Here is a 25268-nt window from a genome sequence, read left to right on the forward strand (position 1 = left end):
ATAGTTGTTATTATTGCCAGTCAAAGCTTTCAGCAGCTCAGCCAGAATATTATCACACCCAGGGGATTTATTATTAGGAAGATTCTTAATTACGTGTTCTACCTCCTTTCTTGTGGGTAGAGTGTTATCTGTTGTTACGTTTAACTTAAGGTGTTGTGAATCATCTAACATGTTACCATTATCATCATCATAGAGATCTGATAAGTGATAAGTACTCCACCCATCTTCCATTTATCTTTTCCTTATCGATGAGTATGTTTCCATCTTTGTCCTTGATGTTATTAGACTGTGTACGTTTTGCTTTTCCATTAAGTTCTTTCACTTTCAGGAATGCTTCTCTGGTCTTGTTCCTATTTTGTAGTTCTTCTATCTCAGTGCACTGCCTATTTATCCAGTTTTCTTTCAGTCTTTTACATAACTGTTTGATTGTTTTATGCAAAGTTTTATATTTTAACCTTTTTCTTCATTTGCTCCTCTTTTCCATGTTCTTCTTTCATCAATAAGGTTGATTACCTCTTGAGTTATCCATGGTTTTTTCTTTCTTTCTTCTTGTTTATTGATGTGGTTTTTAGCAGATGTTATGATAGCTGCTTGTAGTCTATTCCACTGAGAGGGTTCATTTTCGTTTTGCAGCTGTGCAGACAGCAGTTCTGAAATATTTTCATTAAATTTTGATTTTACTATCGAATGTTGTACCATTTGCAGATCCCATTTTAGGGGTTGACTTCTTTTAAATTTTATTGTTTGTAGGCGAATGTTCATCTTCATTAAGACCAGTCTATGATCAGATCCACAGTCAGCACTTAACATCACCTTTGAGTTCCGTATTCCATTGAAGTAATGTTTACTGATACAATATAGTCTAATTGATTTTTGTATCTTCCACCTGGACTTACCCATGTGTATCGTGTTGTTGGTTTTTGCTCAAAATAAGTGTTAATTATGATGAGACTGTGCTTATTACAGAAATCAATCAGATTTTGTCCTCTCTCATTCTGAATTCCAAGTCCAAATGGACCCATGTGTGTCGATGTTCTCTCTGATCCAACTTTTGCGTTCTAGTCACTAATAGCACAAATAACTCGATCTTTCTAGCCTCCAACTTCCTTACACCATTCTATTTCATCATACATGATATCTATTTATTTGGGATTTAGCCGACCAAATTGTATTCTTATTGGCTTAAACCAATATACAAAATGATGGTACAACATGACAAAATTTCAAGCCAGCTGGGGGTGTCGCCCAGTTAAACAAGGCCCCGTTGTTTTCGCCAGGAAACCAGGGTGAACAGCGAAAAGTCAGCTACGGGAACAAATCTGAAAGCACAGCCCAACTCAACATCACTACAGTTAAAGATTGGTACTATCAACATAAGAAGCCTGAATGGCAAAGAAATGGAGCTAGCTGAGGAATTAGATAAGAACCAGATCGACATAATAGGGGTGACTGAAACAAAAAAAGACAAAAATTGGTGAGATCTTTCTCAGCAATAAATACAAAATGTTATATTCAGGAAATGACAATCCAGGAAAAGAATGAGTAGCCATAGTATTCAACACAAAATACAAGGCTAATCTTCTTCAATGGCAGGCAGTGTCAAGTAGAGTGATGTGGGCAAATATCAGAATGGGGAATTGGACATCATCACCATCATCATGCGTATCAAGGTTTAGGCCTAGCATGGCCTGTTCCGGCCTTAGAAGTCATCGTTTAAGAGGACGTTCTGGTTTTCTTTTTCCAAATGGCTTGTACTTTAAGGCTTGTTTTGGTAATCTTTCTGTTTTCATTCTTTGAACGTGTTCCATCCATTTATGTTTATGTTTTTTAATTTTTTCTATTACTGGTTCTGGTTTAATTCTTTCATAATTTCTTTGTTTCTTTTGTGATCAAATAGGGTATACTTTTCAGTTTTTATCATAAACTTCATTTCTGCTGTTATTAATCTTTGTTTGTCTTTTTGTTTTATTGTCCAGATTTTGCTTCTATACATTAAGACGGGTAGGGCTAATGTATTGTATACTTTTAGTCTGTTTTGTTTTTGAACTAGGTTTGGTTTAAATTTAGAGTTAATTACACCTGTTATTTTTAAGTATTTTGCAAATTTACGTTTATATATATCTTTTTCATTTTCATATGTGATCATACATCCTAGGTAGTTAAATGAATTGGGCAATGAGACGTATTTGTGCCTATTGTCCCACAAGGTTCTACTAAGGTAGAAGTGGAGGAATTTTTTTAATGCTTTAGAGAAAACAACTGACACAATGAAAAAGGAAAAGTTGGTCCTTGTTGGGGATCTAAATAGCAGAGTAGGAAATGATTGTCAGACATACAAAAATATTTTGGGAAAATTTGGAGAAAAGAGCAAAGCTAATAATAATGGCAAATACCTGTTTCATTTCTGCTCAGGACATGGACTGATTATTACTAACACCATGTTCCAACATAAATATGTGCACAAATTCACATGGAGAGAAGAGACAAGGAATAAGAAAAGTCTCATTGACTATGTTATTGTTGATAGTGAGGTTTTCACCCTGGTGCAGGACACCAGAGTGTGCAGAGGATTTGAAATTGGAAGCGATCATTATTTAGTCTTGAGCAGGTTAAAATTGAATTTCATATTGAAAAGAATAACATATAAGAAAGTTTTAAACGAATAAAAGTCGAGAAGCTCTCAGATATGAACTGTAGATTAAAATACACAAAGATTATTGAAGAAAAAATGAAAGACTTTGAGAACAGGAACCAAACCTTGGAGAATCAGTGGCATGCCTTGAAGAAAATCCTGATTGATTCAGCCAGAGAGGCATGTGGTGAGGTTGTCTGCAAGGATAGAAAAATCAGAATTCCCGACACAGGGAGTTAAAGAGGCAGTGAAGGAAAAGAAGAAAGCATATCAAAAGTTCCTGGCAAATAAGTCTACTTGTGCTCTTAGAGAATGCAGAGACAAATGCAACAATGCTAAAAACTGTGTAAAACTACTTAAACAAGAGTCATGGGAGGACTTTGGCAAGAACATAGAAAATAAATATCAAGAAGATGGTAAGATACTCTGGTGGTTTTTGAGCTAGAAATGGAGGAAAGAGTGTTGTAAAAGCAATTAGAGATGATAAAGGTGACATGAAAAAGGGAGAAAAAGATATCCTTGAAGTATGGAGTAATTACTTCGAAAAATTGCTGAATGAAACAAGCAGTGATAGCACAGTGTTAAAAAACACTCAACAGGCATACAGTCAGGAATACATATCCATACTTGAAGTAGAAAAAGCTGTCAAAGGCTTAAAATATGGAAAGGCAGCAGGAGTAGATGATATTCGGCCAGAAATGCTGAAGTATGGTGGTATAAAAGTCTTACAGTTGCTGCACTGTATAGTTCAGAAAGCCTGGACAGAGGGACGAATTAACAACGATTGGAGTAGAGCTCTCATAGTACCTATATATAAAAAGGGAAATAAAACTGAATGTGCGAATTACAGCGGTATTTCCCTACTGAGTGTTCCTGGCAAGATTTATGTATGTATAGTTGAAAAAAACTGTGGAAGAAAAGCTTGGTGAAGAACAAACTGGATTCAGGCCAAATAGAGGCTGTCAGGATCAGATCTTCACTTTACTACAAATAGTTCAGAAAGCATGGAAATATAACAAAGATCTGTATTTAGGTTTTGTCGATCTAGAAAAGGCATATGACAAGGTGCAAAGAGAGCAGCCATTCAATATGCTACAGTTATATGGTGTCAATGGGACATTATATCAAGCAGTACTTAGTCTTTATCTGAGTTGTAATTCAGCGGTCAGAATTGAAGGAAGTACAGGAATATGGTTTAATGTTAAATCTGGTGTGAGACAAGGATGTACATTATCCGCTCTGTTATTCATTATCTATATGGATCACATTATGAAGGAAAGTGGTATTAAACATGATATCAAAATTGGAGATGTTAATGTCAGCTCTTTGCTTTATGCGGACGATTTTATACTTCTAAATAAATCCGCTACAAGTTTGCAAGATTCCCTGAATAAATTGAATAACTGTTGTAATGGATATGGTATGAAGGTCAGCAGTAAAAAGACAAAGACAATGAAAATAGGCAGAATCATTGAAAATGTCAACTGCATTGTGAATGGAGAACCTGTGGAACAAGTAAAACATTTCAATTACTTAGGCACAATTAGTTAAGATGGTAAATTAAATATGGAAATAAACAACAGAATCAACAAAGCTGGTATGGTAGGAAGTCAATTGAATAAATTCATATGGAATAAGAGAGAAATTAGTTGGAACACTAAATTAGCTGTATACAAGACAGTGTTCAAACCAGTTTGAACTTATGGATCTGAGAGCTGGGGCAGAAGTAAAACACTTGACCAAAGACTAGAGACTGCAGATATGAGAGTCCTGAGAAAGATTAGAGTTGTGAACAGATGGCATCAATGGCAATATCATATTAAAAATGAGGATATTAGGAAAGAACTTGACATTGTCAGCATCCAGGAATGCGTTAGCACAGCTAATCTCAGGTGGTATGGTCACTTAAACAGAATGGACGAGGAAAGATTAGCAAAAGAAGTGTTCTCTGCCAGGTTGGCAGGAAAACAACCCAGAGGAAAAACAAGATATAGGTGGATTGATAATGTACAGAGTGCCTTAGACAATAGAAATATAAGATCTGATAATGTTGGAGTCTTGACAACTGACAGACTGATTTGGAGGAAAATTGTAGATAGGAAGTTAGTATTGATGTAAATTTTTCATGTAGTACTATCATATCCTGTACACCCATTGAGTGTATATGTCAGGAATTTGATGATGATGATGATATCTATTTCTCCTCCTTCATTCTGTTCTGTAGGAGCATATATTTGAATAATCAGCATATATCTAGGTTTAAGATCTCACTAGAATTGCCATTACACTATCTGATTTTTTGATTATATGGATAATGTTTTTATTAGTTTTCTTCTCTACAATAAATCGTACACTTCTACACCTCTTCTTGATATTTCACCACCTGAGGTATATATTTTATATATCTTGCCATTTGAAGTTTCGACTTAAAATCTGATGATCCTTTCCAAAAAGTTTCACTTATTCCTAGTATCAATCTCTCCATCTTTCTCATCACATTAGCCCATTTCCCACATTTATTCAATCCTCTTACATTCCTCATCATCATCAAATTCCTGACATGAACCCTCAAAGGGTGTACAGGATATGATAGTACTACATGAAAAATTTACATCATTACTAACTTCCTATCTACAATTTTCCTCCAAATCAGTCTGTTACTTGTCAAGACTCCAACCTTATCAGATCTTATATTTCTATCGTCTAGGGCACTTTGTACAATATCAGTCCACCTATATCGTTTTCCTGCCAACCTGACAGAGAACACTTTTTTTGCTAATCTTTCCTCGCCCATTTAAGTGACCATACCACCTGAGATTAGCTCTGCTAACGCATTCCTGGATGCTGACAATGTCAAGTTCTTTCCTAATATCCTCGTTTTTAATATGATATTGCCATTGATGCCATCTGTTCACGCCTCTAATTTTTCTCAGGACTCTCATATCTGCAGTCTCTACTCTTTGGTCAAGTGTTTTACTTCTGTCCTAGCTCTCAGATCCATAAGTTCAAACTGGTTTGAACACTGTCTTGTATACAGCTAATTTAGTGTTCTGACTAATTTCTCTCTTATTCCATATGAATTTATTCAATTGACTTCCTACCATGCCAGCTTTGTTGATTCTGTTGTCTATTTCCATATTTAATTTACCATCTTCACTAAAAATCGTGCCTAAGTAGCTGAAATGTTTTACTTGTTCCACAGGTTCTCCATTCACAGCGCAGTTGACATTTTCAACAATTCTGCCTATTTTCATTGTCTTTGTCTTTTTATTGCTGACACCTTCATACCATATCTATTACAACAGTTTTTCAATTTAGTCAGGGAATCTTGCAGACTTGTAACAGATTTATTTAGAAGTATAACATTGTCCGCATAATGCAAAGGGCTGACATTAAAATTCCAATTTTGATATCATGTTTAATACCACTTTCCTTCATAATATGATCGATATAGATAATGAATAACAGAGTGGATAATGTACTTCCTTCAGTTCTAACTGCTGACTTACAACTCAAATAAGGACTAAGTATTGCTTGATATAATGCTCCATTGACACCATATAACTGCATCGTATTAAATTGAATAGCTTCTCTCTTGGCACCTCCAGATCGACAAAAATTAAATATAGACCTTTGTTATATTCCCATATTTTTCAACTCTTCTTCTTCCTTTCCAGACTTATAGGCCAAGTGGCCTGTTCCGAACTCAGTTCCATCTTTTTAAGGGTCTTCCTCTGCATCGAGTACCTTTTGGGTGGTAATTTAGAATTTGTTTAGGTATTCTGCTTCTATTCATTCTTAGTATGTGTTTTTTCCATTTTTCTCTATAGCAAATAACTGTTTCATTTAGGGAGGTAATTCCAAGTTTTTTTCTGATTTCGCTGCTTTTCATTTTGTCCATTATTGTGACTCCTTGTTCTGCGCAGAAATTTCATTTCGCATGATTCAATTCTTCTTTCATCTGCCTTTTTTATTGTCCATATCTCACTGCCATAAAGTTTTTATATAGCTACTGTATTGTAGATTCTTATTCGTGTGTGTTTTTGTACATAATTGGGTTTAAAAATTTCATTTATAATGCCTGTTACTTTTTAAAAAGTTTGATATCTTTGGTTCTATATCAGCTTCATTTTCATATGACATTGTGCAACTTAAATATTTTAATGTATTTACTTGCTCTATTATTTTGTTGTTTATTACTATTTTGCTTCTTATTGGATTAGCACCTTTGAAGGCCATGACTTTTGTTTTGTCAGTTAATATTTCCATACCATATGCTTTTTTATCAGATTATTTAGACTCCATAATGATTTTTGTAGTTCATCTTCATTATTTCCAAGGATTATTTGGTCATCAGCAAAAAGAAGAGTAGCTCATGTGGTGTTACGGTTTATCTTGAATCCTCCTTCATTAGTTATCTTCCATTCTTTTATAATTTTATCTATGTATATATTAAATAAAATTGGTGAGAGAAGGCAACCCTGACGTACTCCTTGATTTATTGGTTTCCAGCTTGATGTTGAATTATTGTACTTCACATATATTTTATTATCTTGATATATATTATATAAGGCTCTAAAGAGTTGGTTGTTATTTCATATTCTTCTAGGATTTCCCATAGTTTTTCTCTGATAATTTTATCAAATGCTTTGGTGTAATCTATAAAAGCTATGTGTGTTTCTATGTTCATTTCTCTGTGTTTTTCAATTAATAATTTTAACGTTAATGCAGAGTCTATGCAAGACTTGCTTTTTCTGAATCCATTTTGTTCTTCTATTAATTTTGGGTCTACTATACATTTAATCTTAGCATATAAGTTTATATGCTAATATTTTTGCATATACTTTATAACAGGTTTTAAGTAAGCTGATTCCACGATAATTGTTACAATCAGATTTGTGTTCTTTATTGTAGATGGGAATAACTATTGCTTTGGTCCAATCTTGTGGGCATTTTCCTTCTTTCCAGATCATACTATAAAAGTTAAGTAACCTGAGTGAGAATTTAAGTCCTGCATATTTGATAAGTTCCAAGTTTATATTGTCTTCTCCTGGAGCCTTTCCTGTTTTGCTTTGGGTTAATGCTTCTGTTAATTCTTCTAGAGTGATGTTTTCCAAGTTATCAGAGATGTTTACAAAGGGTAGTTTTCTGTTTTGAATGTTTTCATCATACCATAGATCTTGGTAGTAATTTTGCCATGTTTCTATTTTAATGGTATTAATATCTGCTTTTTCTCTAGTTTCATTGCTTAGATCTTTGAGGATTTTATATGCATTAGGTCTTTTGAGCATACAGTCTCTCTCTAATTTTGTTACAAAATTGTTCCATCTGTTTCTGCTTATTCTTCTGCATGCTGCTTTTGCTATTGCTTTTTTTCTGCTATATTCGATTTTTGATTCTATTGTTTTTATGTTGAGCCAGTTTTTATATGCTTTTTTCTTTTCTTAAATAATGCATTTAATTTCATCATCCCAGTCCCTAAGGCCTCTTTTTCTTTTCCACGTTTTCTTTGTTCCTAAACTTTCTTTTGCAGCTTTTGTCATTATGGTTTTTAGGTTTGACCATATTCTTCTTCTTCTATGTTCTGATTTTGTTTTATACTTGTCATCCAGTTCTTTATTCTTTTTTGGTAAAAGTCTTTAATACTACTGTCATCCAAAAGCCTAACTTTGAAAGATTCAAAATTTCTATTTTGGATGACAGTAGTATTAAAGTGGTGGATACTTCTCACATTCCAGGTGGCTATATTCCAATAGGTGTATTTCTGCTTTTTTTTTTGTTTTCAGTAATTTTCTTCTCAAATCCTTATTCCATTCTCGGAATCCTTATTCCACTCTCGGAAGACCCTATAACCTCTACAGAGCACGTCCCCTGGGTGGCAGATAGGGGAGCCCATCAGATATGGGGGGGTGGTCCAAATATGTTGAATAAGGACTCGTGGACCAACAGGGCCACAGGGGGGGCTTGACAGCAAAGGAAGTGGCTTTCCCATGGTCCCCTAGCTGTGTCTATTCTCTCTCTTCCCTCTTCTTTGAGGTAGGCCCCCTTGCTCTTTAACCTTTCTTATATGGCATTCCTCGCCCAACTCTTGTAACTCACTACCCTAATGCTATTAGAGTAATCGAGGGTTATGAGTCATTCTGTTTCTATCTCTACTCTATCGCTATGTCTTCTCTTTAAAAATCTCTACTACCACTTAAGGCAAGCTTGAAGGCCTCAAGATGGCAGCCCCATCACCAAGCTAGACTGCAGATGGCCAGTAACCCTCTCAGTCAAAATTTTAACCCACTAAAAAGACTCATGAAGATTTTCTCAACTATTTGTCATAAAGTGAAGATCTGATCCCGACAGCCTCTATTTAGCCTGAATCCAACTTGTTCTTCACCAATCTTTCTTCCACAATTCTTCTCAACCGTTTCTCAAGTATACTTGCATAAATCTTGCCAGGAACACTCAGTAGGGAAATACCTCTGTAATTCTTACATTCAGTTTTATTTCCCTTTTTATATATGGGTACTATGACAGCTCTACTTCAATTATCGGGAATTCGTCCCTCTGTCCAGGCTTTCTGAACTAGCAGTGCAGCCACTGTAAGACTTTTATACCACCATACTTGAGCATTTCTGGTTGAATATCATCTACTCCTGCTGCCTTTACACATTTGAAGCCTTTGACAGCTTTTTCTACTTCAGTATGGATATGTATTCCTGACTGTATGCCTGTTGAGTGTTTTTTACCACTGTGCTATCACTGCTTGTTTCATTTAGCAATTTTTCGAAGTAATTACTCCATACTTCAAGAATATCTTTTTCTCCCTTTTTCATGTCACCTTTATCATCTCTAATTGCTTTTACAGCACTCTTTCCTCTATTTCTAAGCTTCTTCAACAACCTCCAGAATATCTTACACCTTCTTGATATTTATTTTCTACGTTCTTGCCAAAGTCCTCCCATGAGTTTTGTTTAGCTAGTTTTACACAGTGTTTAACTTTCTTACATTTGTCTCTGTATTCTCTAAGAGCACAAGCTGACTTATTTGCCAGGAACTTTTGATATGCTTTCTTCTTTTCCTTCACTGCCTCTTTAACTTCCTGTGTCCATGCAGTTCTAATTTTTCTATCGTTGCAGACAACCTCGCCACATGCCTCTGGCTGAATCAATCAGTGTTTTCTTCAAGGTTTGGTTGCTGTTCTCAAGCTCTTTCATTTTTTTTTTTCAATAATCTTTGTGTATTTTAGTCTACAGTTCACATCTGAGAGCTGCTCAACTTTTATTCGCTTTAAAACTTTCTTACATATTATTCTTTTCAATATGAAATTAAATTTTATTATGCTCAAGACTAAATAGTGATCAATTTCAAATTCTCTGTACACTCTGTTGTCCTGCACCAGGGAGAAAATATCACTATCAACAATAACATAGTCAATGAGACTTTTCTTATTCCTTGCCTCTTCTCTCCATGTGAATTTGTGCACATTTTAATGTTGGAACATGGTGTTAGCAATAACCAGTCCTTGTCCTGAGCAGAAATCCAACAGGTATTTGTCATTATTATTAGCTTTGCTCTGTTCTCCAAATTAGATAGATCCCCAACAATGACCAACTTGTGTCAGTTGCTTTCTCTAAGGCATCAAAAAATTCCTCCACTTCTATAGTAGAAGTGGAGGAATTTAGAACCTTCTTTGGGATCATAGGCACAAATAAGTCTCCATTGTCCAGTTCCCCATTCTCATATTTGCCCCCACATTACTCTACTTGAGACTGACTGCCATTCAAGAAGATTAGCCTCGTATTTAGTGTTGAATACTATTGCTACTCCTTCTTTTCCTTGATTGTTATTGCCTGAATATAACATTTTGTATTTATTGCTCAGAAAGATCTCACCAGATTTTGTCTTTTTTGTTTTAGTCACCCCTATTTATGTCGATCTGGTACTTATCTAATTCCTCATCTAGCTCCATTTCTTTGCCATTCAGGCTTCTTATGTTGATAGTGCCGATCTTTAACTCTGGTTATGTTGAGTTGGGATGTGTTTTCAGATTTGTTCCAGTAGCTGGCTTTTTGCTTTCACCCTGGTTCCCTGACAAAAACAACTGGGGCCTTGTTTAACCAGGCGACACACAAGCCAGCATGAAATTTTGTCATGTTGTACCATCATTTTGTATTTTGGTTTAAGCCAATAAGAATAAATTTGTCTGCTAAATCCCAAATTGCCAGCCCATCCTCGTTCATTCAGTATCCAGTTAGATACCCAACAGGGTGCACCATGAGAAGGTAAGGATTGGACATTAGGTCAGAAGCCCTGGTTGGTTCACCGCATTCCTTTAAAGGCTATGTGAAGGTCTCCTCTCAGTTATATAGCTTTGACCCTTAAGCACCCCTCTTGCATTCCAAGTAGCAATAGTCAAGCAATTTCTGCATTGAATTTCTTTATAGCAGTCACGGACTGACGATACCGCAGGGCCTGCTATATCACCCAGACACCATCATTCCGAGCATATTGAGACTACCCGGGCTTTCATTCTTTTCTTTTTAGACATGATGCTTTACATAGTGGCATTTTTTACAGAATGGGCTGCCAGAACCATCCAACCTCCAATACGAATGGAGGACCGCAGCTGTCATTGGTTAGCAGATCCCATGGCACTAGCCAGGAGGCTTACAAAGTAGTGCCACCGAACATCTCCCTCATCCACCACCGAGGGGATGCCCTGATGCACCATGACAGGCCAGCGACCAGATATTAGGGTAATCGATGCGTTTCATGGATGAGTGTTTATTATTATACGTTGGAAAATTAGCATTTCTTTTATGAAAATTCTAGTTCTTAAAGTGGTAACTATTTTGCTTGTACAATATTTGGAAAATTTACGTATTAAGCATGTGAATTCATATGCTGATGATGAATTCGTACATCCTTTATTTCTTTCTCCCTTTCTGCATGAATTGATTATTCTTGGCACATTGTCACGTGCTGTTCTATGAAGTATGGGCATACAATACGCAAAGCTAATTCATATTGTTAATTGTGAAAATAAGCTTATGCCAGTACTACATATATATATATATATATATATATATATATATATCTAAAATAATATAGCTACAATATAGCTTGCATACCTAATTAAGGGTAAAGAAACTTACAGTTGGTAGTAAAATAAATGAAAATCCGTTTTCTTAAATTATCATTATTTATTATTTTTTAATTAATGGTATCTGATTTTTATAAGAATGGTGTCGATTTGCAAGTTATGCTAAATAAAATGCTTGAGAGTCTATTTCAAAATAAATCTGTGCAGACACAGGGTAACTACTTAAGTTATAACAGAGTGTGAGAGATAAATAGTGCTGCTGTTGTTATAGACTGGAATTCATATTTCCAAAACAGTAGTGAAGCATATCTTTGATGGTATCTTCATGCAAGCTAGCTTATGGCAGGAACAAAAAGAGTCCAAGAAGGAATTAACTTATTACATAAGATACTATATCCTGGTTGAAAATAAAACTTATTACATTGATTGGAGGTTGCTGTGATTGAATAAACTGATGGTGAATGGAAAAAAAGTTTAAATTATGCAAAGAAAATAAGGCAATATGCTTTAAATGCATGTAGAATGAGGCTGAAAATTCATTCACTACTTGTCTGTGGCAAGTGGATTTCTGGAGCCCTATTTATCTATACTTATCTGTATTTATGTTTTGTAGATCTGTGTGCTTCTCTAGCCCTCTCGTCTGAAACATTATTCATGTTAGATATGTACATTTCTTTTAATTCAGCCTTCCTACTTTACCATTGTGTAAATACCAGTCACCTTTTTATACAGAAATAAAATATTTATTTGTTTACATTTTTAGTACATTGGGAGGGAAGGAAGGAAGAAATTAGAAGAAGAGTGTTGAAAACCTGCATTACTCATTAATGAGTATTACCTGTTATTCAAAATACTGTTTTGTATTTTCTGTTAGTAGGTATCTAGCTGGATACTAAATGAATGAGGATGGGCTAGTCATTTTGGATTTAGTGGACCAAATTGTATTCTTAAACTAAAACAACAACAGCATGCAGAATTTCTTTCTGCTCGGTTAAAAAAATTTCTTAAATTTCTTTAACCAAGCCTTTTCCCTGGGGGGGAAGGCTTGGTTAAACAAGCCCCCCCCAGGTGTTTGAAGCATTTACAGAACTGCATAATTGGTGTTAACGAAACAGAGAAGACAAAAACAGGTGAGATTATTCTAATTAATGAAAGATAATGAATACAAGAGGTTATATTTATGCAACAATGATCAGAGAAAGAAAGGAGTACCTATGGTATTCAACACAAACACAAGGATAATATTGAATGCCAGACAATATCATATGGGCAAACATCAAAATGGGGAATTGGACAGTGAGATTTATTTGTGCTTATGGTTTCAAAGAAGGTTCTATTAGAAAGAAGTTAGAGAATTTTTTGAGTCATTAGAGAAGGCAGTTTGATATAAAGAAAAAGTTGATCCTTGTTGGTCATCTGAACAGCAGAGTAGGTAACGAATGCCAGACATATAGAAATGTATTGGAAAAATTTGGAGTAAAGAGAAAACTAGTAATAACATACCTGTGATTTCTGTTCAGAACATAGACTAGTCATTACTGATACCATGTTCTAACATAAAGATGCACCCAAATTCACATGGAGAGAAGGCACAAGAAATAAGAACAGTCTCATTGAGTATGTTATTGTATTTGCAATTCAGGACAGAAAAGTATACAGGGGATTTGATATAGGTGATCATTATTCAGTTAAGAACAGAATAAAATTCATATTAAATATGGGATTAGTAAAGCTGGTATGGCAGAGAGTTGACTAAATAAATTTATATGGAATAAGAGAAATTAGTCAAAACTTTTAACTAGCTATATACAAGACATTGTTCTGATCAATTTTAACTTGTGGATCTGAGAGCTGGGTTAGAAATAAAACACTTGATCAAAGACTGGAGACCACAGATATGAGGGATCCAAGACAGATGACATCAACAGTAGACGCATATCAAAAATAAGGATATTAGGAGGGAACTTTAGGTTGTTAGCATTCAGGAATGTATGTACAGTGCTAATCTCTGGTACAGTCTCTTTAAAAGAATGGGAGAGGAAAGCTTAGTAAAACAGTGTTTGTTGTCAGGATGAGAAGAAAAAGATCTAAAGGATGATAAACACCTGGGTAGATTGACACAGTAAGAAGTGCCTTAGAGCAATGTTCCCCAAACTTTTAGTACTCACATACCCCTTTTAATACAATCTATGCCCCTTCTCAGGCAAAGGCAATTTTGAAGTTATAACAATAATAATATTTTATTTAAATACAAATAATTATAAAAGTATTTATTTTTAACATTTTGTTTATAATAAATTAATGGTTCATACCCATTGCCTTCATTACAAATATTTGATCCTGATGCACCAGCATGTTCTTTCTCACAGTTACCAGAATCATTTTCGTTTCCTTCACTATTTCTATGATAAGCTAATGTTTCAAACATCTTTTTTTTTTTAACCAATGGTCCATATTAACACGTTCACGTTGGGGCAGTTGTAGCTCTCACTACAAACCTAACCATCTGGTTAGGTTTGTAGTGAGAATTACTACAAAGCGAGTGGAATTACTGGCAATTTCGTTCCTATGTCTCATCAGGCACGCCACTTTTCGTGATGGTTTCTTCGATTTTAACTAATCCATTTTTTATTAATTATTAACTAATCCCGCATAGGGCAGGAGAGAAGGATAGGTGAAAAGGAATGTTCTTTTCAGAATATATTAAAAAATAATAATAATAAAAGAGAATGATATATTTGATTATTAGTTACTATATTTGATTTGTTAAAAGATGTAAAGAATAGCAAATATAAGGAAGAAAAAGAATAGATGTGAATAAAAATACTTTCAGTACTGTAAAATGGATTCTGAATAATTTACATCTGTGATATTATATGTATGCTTATATTAGTATCTGGGGGGGGGGGGAATATGTGATCCTATAAACTCTTGACTTTCATATTTGCATTTATGATGGACATGATTTTTAAAAAAATCTTATGAATAGATAGAAAGGGATTTGTTTGCAAAATATAAATCACTAACCAATAAGAAACAGCAACTGTATATATTGCTAGCTAAGTAAATAACTATAGGGAGGGGCTTATCCTATGATTTAATAATGCTGATCAGGTGATTCATGTAGGTATGCCAGGAATACATGTAGGTTGACAGAGGAGCAAATCATTTTGTACAATTTATTGTGCTTGTTATGTATATTTCTTTCTTTTTTTATATATTTTATTTTATTTACTAATGATCAGTGTTTTTTTTTTTTACATAGTAGTATAATATATACATAAATAATTTTTTTCTTAATAAGTTTAATTCTTGGAATTCACTTATCTACCTGGAGTTGTCGATAAGCACTGATCTGCATGTCTGTTAATTTCTCTTATCATAAATTATATTAGGTCATCAGGTAGAAAAATCCATCTGCAAAGTACACTGCAGATGGATTTTTCACATCAAATGGTAAAAGTAGCTCATCTTCTCTACTGTACTTCTTGTGTAGTGGCTTAAGTGCTGTGAGGACATTATGTTGGAGGTTTAATGGATTTTTTACAATACTCAAAAAGAATTAAAATAGAATTTAATACTTCCTATATTTACTAAAAAAGATACTAAAAAAAGTATAACCTACACACAGCATATAAGCCCTACTGCAAACTTGCTACCCTTATCCGTTCTACGAAAGATCAGCTCCCTCCTCTCTCTCTGCCTGGAGTTTACAAGGTACCCTGTTCCTGTAAGCTTGCGTACTTTGGACAGACAGGCAGATCAGCATCCATCCGCCTGGAGGAACACAAGTCGTACATCGTTAAACACAACTATGGCCATTCAGGCTTGGCTGACCATGTTTTGGACACCACCCACAGAGTATCATGGAAGAAAACCACCATGCTCCACCACAGCAAATTCAAGAAAGAGAGACTTTTCTTAGAAGCAGCAGCAGCAGCTCTCAGAAACCAACCAAATCTTAATAAATATGGTTGCATTAAGCTTCTGAAGATTTGGGAAACACTCATCACCAGAGTTCCCACCTTACATTCCAGGCCACCTACTACCGCCCTTAGAGGGCGCTCCACCTAGATAGGACTTTAGTGTCACCCACGTGGTTGGGCTTAGTATTGTAAGTTTTTGTATGCATGTTACATTAATTGTTTTTATAATCCTCGTAGATGTCCTAGTGACTAGGACGAAATATAGAAAGTATTAAATTCTATTTTAATTCTTTTTGAGTGTTGTAAAAAAATCCATCAAACCTCCAACATAATCTCTACTGTACTCCCGAACCAGTACTGCCACTTTACTTACCAGATTCCATTCATTTGAAACTGAAAATTCAGAAACCTTACTTTGTAAAATATCTTTCTCGTCAGAGGAGGAACTGCTCTGTAAACACAATACCCAATTGAAATCATCATCTGAATTATTACACTACATCTTCAAAAATTTGAACTTCATCAGACGTTTTTTTTTTCTCTTTCCCTTTTTGACAGCAGTTCAGGAAACTCATCACAAGAACATGTGGATTTTCCACATATGTTTCTAGTTTGTTAGCTTTCATCAGATGCATTCTTCTTATAGAATACAGGATTCGTTTTCTGTTAGGAATAGATTAATTTGTATTCCCTACATGTATACTGGAAGGAGCTGTCCCTATGTAGTGAACAACATGCCCTCCCCAACAGCCACTATACTACAAGAAAAACAAGTAATTTTATTGTATCATTAAATAAGGTACAGAGACATTTGCAGTCTGTGTAATATATTTGTCAACAAATAGTGCAATTAGAGACAACTGGGATAAAAATGGCAAAATTACCTAATGAAACGCATATCCCCTCCCACAGAAACCATGCTACTTTGACTCAAGCAAAACCATTTGTACTGCCAAACACGATATCTAACTAAAAATAATTGTCCTAACATTTGTTCAAATTTTCAGTTACATGAAATAAGTGTGTGTTCAATTGCATTTGAAATTTTCAATGTCATTAAGGCAGATCACAAATGCTAACTTCAAATAAAATTCTACTGAAAGAGTTGCAACTAACATGCCATATAAACTTTGTGTCAGTGAGCACACCCACTCAACATGGAAGCAGCACACAAACAGTAATTAGAAGTCTCATGGGTATGATAAACATTCAAAACACTTTCTGATGTGAACATGTTAATGGGTTTGAGAAATACAAAAAAAGATATATTAATTATAATTAGACTGCACTTCAAGATTTGTTAATAGCCAAAAAACTGCTAAAAAAGTAAGAGTGTTATTTGCATGTGTATAACCTGTGCACTTGCAACTTGTGACATAAACACGATTAAACATGTATAGATGCATGCACGGGTGGTGGTATAATCTCTCACCACCACAAATTTAAGAAGAGAATGATTTCAAATTTTAATGGTTTTAGGAAGTTCAAAGTATTTGAATTTAAACTTTTAATGCAAACAATTCAGACTATGCAGATGGAACACGATTGTGCCATCAATCAAAAGTAGCCTTAATGGAGGTGGTCAGTTGATCCATACCAAGAGACTCGTTTTATTTAAAACTTCATTCATATTTTTTAGTTATTGAAAAATTAATTATAGAATGTCTATTCTATAATCTGCACTATGCTAACAAAAATATAAAAGTAAAAAAAAAAAAAAAAAGTAATCAAATAAATTTTTTTTTTTTAAATTTACTGCTTAGTACCTCTTAAAAGACCTTGGGGGTACTGGGAACTAAAGTGTGGTACATGTACTGGGGTAGATGTACCACGCTTCAGGAAACAATGCCTTAGAAGATTAATACATAAGATCTGAAAATATGTCCCAACATAAATGTCCTAACGTATAATAGCTTAATTGGAAGGAAAATTGTTGAGGAGGTTAATAATGTAAATTTTTCCAGTAGTATTGTCATGATATCCTGTACCTCCCCCCCCCAAAGGGTTCATATCAGGAATTATTTGATGATGATCATGATTAAATGTTATTGTAGTAAAATCTTTTTTTTTTTTAAATATATTTTTACACTTTTATTGAAATTTGACTAAATGCCTACTTCTTACATACATTTACAGATGTTTTGGGAGAGCTTACTTAGAAAGATAAAATAATTCATGAATATCATAACTAAACTCTACATTAAAAAAGAAAAAAAGTTATGCTCTTAATATTTAATTTTTTTCAGGTTAGCTGGTTGCTTGTGCTTTTTTTGAAAACATGTAGACCATACTTAACCTTATTGGAAGATTTAGTTATCCGTGGGTGGTTAGAAGATCCTTTTCAAGAGTTCATTATACGAAGGTAAGGATTAACTAAAATGAGAAGTCAGTATGAGTTTCATTGTAGATACTATATAGCAGTGACTACCACTTTAGAATATTTGTGCAGTCTCTTGTGTCATTCTAATTTTAATGACAAAAAAAATATGGACAAAAGCCAAAGATAATAATAACAGTAAGCATCTGCTGGATTTCCTTCAGGACATGGACTGATTATCAGTAACACCATATTTTGCCATAAAGATATCTGCAAATTTAAATAGAGAGGAAATAAGAAAAATCTCATTGACTCTGTTATTATGGATAGTGATATCCTCATGCTGAAGCAGGACACACTTGTACAGAAGAAAAGAATCAAAGTAGAGTAGCTTTTAGAGTTCAACTATAGACACAAGTATACAAATATTAATGAAGTAAAAATGAAAGAGTTTGAATACAGACTGTGCATGGAAAAGAACACATATCAGTTGTTCCTAGCAAGTAAGTCCCGGCATTTGCTCTGAGATAATAAAGAGAAAAATGTAAGAAAGTGAAGCAGTATGTAAAAGCAACTAAACAAAAGTCATATGAAGACTTTAGTAAGATTAGAAGATAAATATCAGGAAGGTGTTAATGTTTTGGAGGTTATTGAAAAGCCTAGAAATGGAGAAAGGAGTACAGTAAAAGGAATCAGATGGTAATAATGACATGAAAACTGAAGATATTCTTGATGTCTAGAGTAATTTCTTCAAAAGACTACTAATGAAGTCTTTTGAATATCATCTTCACTAAATATTTCCTCAATGAAATAATAGAACAGTGATAGAAAATATTCAAGATGAAAGCAATCTGGAGTACATAATACTTGTGGTAGAAAAAATCATCAAAAACTTGAAATATGGGAAGGAAGCTGGAGGAGATGTTTCTCGACTAGTAAAGTCCTGGTGCTGGACCATACCTTATTTCATGTAATATACATCTGTTATATTATCTATAGGATGGTCCCTACTCTTATTTCTTCCTTTCCTTTTCTTCTTTCTTTCTTGTTCCCCCCCCCCCCCCCCCCAGTGCTATTAGAGTACTCGAGGGCTAGGGGTGAATCTTTCTGTTTCTTTTTTTTTTCATTTCTTCATGCATAGAAGGCAATGAGAAACCACTATGCTTCTACTTTTCCCTAGTTTGGATAAGCAGCAAGGATCAAAATGACGAGCGATGCACAGTTCAGGATGGGACACCTGGGTCCAGAACTGTGCAATTGGCTACCAGGGAGGTCACTTGTTCCAGTATGGATATTGACTATATTGCATGTCAGTCATATGAACCTTCTTTACTAAAGCCTGCGGGAGGTGGAGAAGAGGAAAATGGAATATATTCATGTGGAAAAGGGGCTAAAAGTAATTTTCACATTGGATCTTGGAATGTGAATACCTTACTTCAAACTGGAAGATTGGAGATTGTAAAGATGGAGATGCTAAGATTGAAAATAGATGTTCTGGGAATGGCTGAGGTGAGATGGAAAGGAAAAGGAGATTTTAGAACAGAGGATGGAATGAGAATAATTTACTCAGGAGGGGAAGAGCAGCATCAAGCAGGTGTTGGTATAATATTGAATAAACAAGTGGCAGGATGTGTGGAAAGCTACTGGCAAATCTCAGACAGAGTTTTGATGGTGAAGTTGAAAGCAAAACCAAGAAATATTCTACTTATTCAGATATATTTGCCTACTTGTGATTATGAGGATGAGAAGGTAGAGAGAGTTTATGGCAATATAGAACAGGGTTTGAAATGTAAAGAAACAAAAGATATAATTATAATACAGGGCAATATCAATGCAAAAATTGAAAGAGGAAGGGAGGAAGATATTGTTTGGCTATATGGATTGGAAGTGAGAAATGAAAGAGGAGATATGCTGTTGGATTTCTGTAGAAAACATGATTTAGCAATTATGAACACTTGGTGTAAGAAACATCCAAGAATATTGTATATGTGGAAAGCCCCAGGGGAGGATATAAATAGTAGAAGAAATCAGATAGATTATGTTTTGATAAACAAAAGATATAGAAACATTATAAAAGATGTGACAACATATCCAGGAGCAGACTGTGATGCAGATCATATATTGTTGTCAACTAAGATGCGGATTAATTTAAAAAAGGTAACTGCAGGGAAATGGAACAAATCATGGAACATGGAGCGGCTGAAGATACCAAGTATGCCGAATGAATTCGCAAAGAAAGTAGAAGAAGAAATGAATGAGAGAAATATACAAGAAAATTATGATGTAAGTGAAAAATGGAAGATTCTGAAGGAAAGCATAATTACTACTACAGAATTACATTTAGCCAAAACAGAAGAGGAAAGAGAGAAAAGAAAGAAGCCATGAATGATGGACAATATTTTGAGGAAAATGTCACGAAGAAGAAAGTTAATTAACAGTAAAACAGAGGAGAAAAAAAAGCAGTATAAAGACTTGAGTAAGGAAATACAAAGAGAGATGAAAAAGGAAGAGTGGTTAGATGAAATAAGTAAAGATAGAACAGCAAAGGCAGAAAAAAATGACATAAAAGGTGTTTATAAAAACATTAATATGATGACAGGAAGGAGAAAGATGCAAAGGACTGGAGCAGTCAAGAATGAAAGAGGTGAAATTCTGATAGAAAAAGAGAAGATATTACAAAGATGGGAAGAATATGTAAGGAAACTTTATGAAGACAGAGGAAGAGGAGAAAATCAAATGAAAAAGCATAGTGGGAAGAGGCTCAAGAATATTATCATGAGGGAGAAATTGAATCTAGCAATTCAAAAGATGAAAGAAAGAAAATCCCCTGGAATAGGTGATATACAGATAGAACTTATAAGGAATATAGGTGAAAAAGGTATGGAAGTGTTATGGCAAATTATTATTTGCCATAACACTTCCATACCTTAGAATTTATGAGGGACAAGAATTACCAGAGGAGTTTAGAAGATCAATTTTTATCCCCATTCCAAAAAAGATGGGAGTTTTAGACTAACAATTTTAGAACGATAAGTCTTATAACTCACACAGCAAAAATTTTGGCACAAATAATTTTAGAGAGAATTAAGAATAAAATAGAAAAAGAAATGAATGAGGAACAGTTTGGATTCCAAACCAATAGAGGAACCAGAGAGGCTATAACTTGTCTAAGAATTATTGAGAAGAAAACACTAAACCATGGTGGAAAGTTGTTTTGGGGATTTCTAGATTTTGAAAAGGCATTTGATACAGTGAAATATAAAAGGCTTTTTGACATTCTAGAAAATATTGATATTGACTCTTATGACTTGGAAATTTTAAAGAGATTATTATATTGGTCACAAACAGCATCAGTATGTGTAAATGGAGAGGAAACAGGAGAATTCCCAGTGAAGAGAGGAGTTAAACAAGGATGCAAGTTATCACCATTATTGTTTAACCTTTATAGTGAACAGATGCTTAGAGAGGCACTTGAGGATGTAGAAGAAGGAATAAAAATAAATGGAAGAATCATTAATAACTTAAGATATGCAGATGATGTAGTGGTGATGGCAGAAAGTGAAAATGGATTACAACAAATTGTTCAAACAATTGAAAACTCTTGTAAAGAGTACGGACTAAGGATTAACATAAAGAAGACCAAGATAATGATAATGGGCAGAAAAATAGGAGATAATGTAAAGATAAGATGTGGAGGAAAGATTTTAATATTTAGGTAGCTGGATCTCAGAGAAAGGAACTTCAGAGTTGGACATTAGAAATAGAATAGGCAAAGCTAAATCGGCATGGAAATGAAGAGAATTTTAATAAACAAGAATAGTAAAATAGGTGTTAGAATTGGAATAGTTAAAGCAACAGTTTGGAGTATTGCAAGTTATGGAAGTGAGTCATGGACACTCAGAAAGAGAGATATGGAAAAAATTAATGCATTAGAAATGTGGTGTTATAGAAAGATGGAAAAGATTAGCTATACAGAGAGAATATCAAATCAAGAAGTTTTAAGAAGAGTTGGGATGGAAAGACCATTGCTCAAGAATATTATGCAAAGAAAGACCAGATTTGCAGGACATCTGAGAGGTTCTTCAGGACACCTGACAAGAACTATATTACAAGGGAAAGTTGAGGGGAAGAGAAGACGTGGAAGACCAACTAGAGAGTGGTTCAATGACATTGTGGAAAATGGACTGGTTTAAGAATGATGGAGGCGACAGACAGAGAGAAATGGAGAAGAGCTGCTCATCTGCTGCAACCCTCTTGCTAGAGGATGCCGATGACGACGAAAGCCCAAGTATGAAAGAATAAAAGTTTTGTAGTGGCTACACTGCATAATTCAGAAGGCATGATCAGAAGATCAAATGCCATATTATTGAAGTGGAGCTCTCATAGTATCTATCTATAAAAGAGGAAAAACCTGAATATGACAGTTAAAGAGTAATTTCCCTAGGAGTGTTCATGTAAGATTCATGTAGTCATACTTGAGAAGAGGCTATGAAAAATTCTTTGTAAAAGAAGGTTTAACGCCAATAGAAATTCATTTTCTTTTGGCGTTAAACCACAAAAAGTCTATGGTTCATAAAAATTTATGGGCACCCTTCTCCTTTGTTTTCGACAATTAAGAAATGGGTTGCCGAGTTTAAACGTGGCCATATCAGCCTTGATGATAATCCACGTGAAGGACATCCAAAAAGTGTAACAACACCAGAAATCATTGATCAAGTGCACGATATGGTATTGGATGACCGGCAAGTCAAAGTGCATGAAATTGCTGAGACATAGGCATTTCAAAAGAACGTGTAGGATATATTTTGCATGAAGAATTGCAAATGAAAAAGCTTTGCGCAAGATACGAGCTGCGCTTGCTCAGAGCAGATCAAAAATGCACTCGCAAAAATCTCTTAACAGTGCTTCGAGCATTTTAACAAGAATAAAACTGATTTTGTGCATCAATTTATTACTATGGATGAGATTTTGATTCACCATTACACACCAGAATCCAAACAGCAGTCAAAACAGTGGACAGAAGCCAGTTGTTCAGCACTAAAGAAGACAAAGGCGGTTTCATCAGCAGGAAAGGTAATGGCATCGATGTTTTGGAATGCTGAAGACATTTTGTTTATTAATTATCTTGAAAAGGGTAAAGCAATAACTGGGGAATATTATTCTGATCTTTTAACCAGACTAGACGAAAAAATTCGTGAGAAAAGACCCAGTTTGCAGAAGAAAAAAATCATCTTTCATCAGGACAATGCACCTGCCCACAAAGGTGTTTTGGCACTGGGAAAATTAAGGGATCTGCACTACAAATTGTTGGAACATCCACCCTATTCACCAGATTTGACTCTCTCTGACTTCTGTCTCTTCCCAAAACTAAAACTCTTCCTTTTTTTCCTTCAAATCAAGAGGTGATTGCAGCTGTAGAGGGGTATTTTGCAGATCTTACTGAGAACCACTACAGAGATAGGATAATGGTGCTGGAGCATTGCTGGAATAAATGCATTAGTCTTAAGGGAGATTATGTTGAAAAATGAAAATAATTTTGAAATTATAAATTCTTTTTTCATTGTTAGGCCGAGAACTTTTCAGACCACCCTCATATATATATATATATATTTAATGCCTGTTTTTGTTTTTTATATATGTTTTTATGAATTTCTTTATGTATGGTGTTGTTTATACACCTTTTTACAATTGCTTTTTATACACTTATTTTTATATCTGTTTATGCTATTTATTTATATATTTATTTCCTTGTGTACTTATAGCTCTTTTATGCTACTGTTTTATGTATTTGCTATGTATTTATTACTTCTTGTGTTTGTTGCTGAATGGCCTTAGCTGTCCTTGCCCCTTTAAGCCCTAAAGCAAACCAAAGTCTTGTAAATGCGCAAAAATGACTTGCTTAGCCTTACTTGCAAAGATTTGTTTCAGCATTGTAGTTGTATTTGCAACCTTTGCTATATGGCTCTTGAACTTCCTATCTACTAAAACTCAAAGATCCCTGGCCTGATCAGTTTCTTCTAGCATAATCCCACTAATACAATATGACATTAAAATTCTCTTTACACCATAGTGCATAATTTTACATTTCCTAACATTGAACTGATAGTTATTTTTGCACCCACAATTCCAACCTATTCAAATAATTCTGCAAGTATTACATATCAGCTGCATTCTTGATTATCCTGTTTATTTTTGCATCATCAGCAAATAGTTGTATGTCACTTGTCAAATCCTTCCCAATATCATTAATATAATGATTGTATAACAATGGACATAGGATTGAACCCTGTGAAACCTATGGTTGTGGGTTCAAATCCTGCCATGAGCAGGATATTTAAGATTGTCTTTAGGTGGGAGATGAATTTCATCTCCTGGTGTGAGACCACTTTCCCACTTATTTGGAGACCCGAGGTGGCTTGAAAATGTTCCATATTTGGTTTATAGAGCAGGGTTTCTGGACTATGTAAAAATAAATAAAAAATTACAAATATATATATATATATATATATATATATATATATATATAATTGATAAAAATGGCAAAAAAATATGCTTAGCCCACCCATGGTACAAATGTACTATAGGTTAATAATAACCTTCGTGGGTGGGAACACCAAAAAAAAAACACTGATCACCTTAAATCTTGCAGACAAACATTCTTCATAAACCCCTTGTCAGTCACCCATCCTCTTATCCATGCTGATATTTTATAATCCAGTCCCATATTCTCTAATTTATTCAACAACCCTCCATGCTGTATCCTGTCAAAAGCCTTAGCAAAGTCCCAAAGTGATGGTGTATCCACCTCCCTTTATCTAACTCAACAGTAACATTATTATAACATGAGCAAATTGTTCAAATATGATCTTCCCTTAGTAAACCCTTGCAAAGTATAGATTCTCTGTCAGTCCATTTCTGTATGTGAATTCTTACCAACTTTTTTTTGATCTTCACTAGCACTCTAGAGATACTGATGTAAGTCGATAGGTGGGCATATCACTCTTTGTGCAAGGGGATTAGGGGATTATCATACATTTTTTCCACTTCTGTAAAATCTTCCCTGTTTTGAGATTCAAATTATATAGCCCAGACAAAGGAACAGCCAAGTCAGCTGAACACTCTTTTAGCATCCATACAGATATCTCATCAGCCCCCCCCCCCAATTGCTGAATTTTTATTGTTTGTGCAACAACTCTATTACATCCTCCTCATTCACCTGAGTTTCTACATCATTGAAGAGGTAGTCCAAAGACTGTTATAACCAAGTAACTTGGCTTCTACAAATTTACTTTCAGCAGT

At 34.6% G+C, this 25268-nt stretch overlaps 1 protein-coding gene across 3 annotated transcripts in view; it reads left to right on the forward strand.

Moving 5' to 3' along the window:
• LOC150098799 (gamma-tubulin complex component 5-like) overlaps positions 1-25268 on the forward strand; it is a 304536-nt gene that overhangs the window by 155577 nt on the left and 123691 nt on the right. For all 3 annotated transcript variants that reach the window (XM_090405102.1, XM_090405103.1, XM_090405104.1), the window contains exon 11: positions 17899-18014. In XM_090405102.1, coding sequence (XP_090261228.1) covers positions 17899-18014 — 116 coding nt within the window. The remainder of the gene's footprint in view (positions 1-17898; positions 18015-25268) is intronic.

This window comes from Typopeltis vanoorti, chromosome 15, assembly GCF_054136105.1.
Source record: "Typopeltis vanoorti isolate ZY-2024b chromosome 15, IOZ_Tvanoo_1.0, whole genome shotgun sequence".
NCBI classification, from domain to species: Eukaryota; Metazoa; Arthropoda; class Arachnida; order Uropygi; family Thelyphonidae; genus Typopeltis; species Typopeltis vanoorti.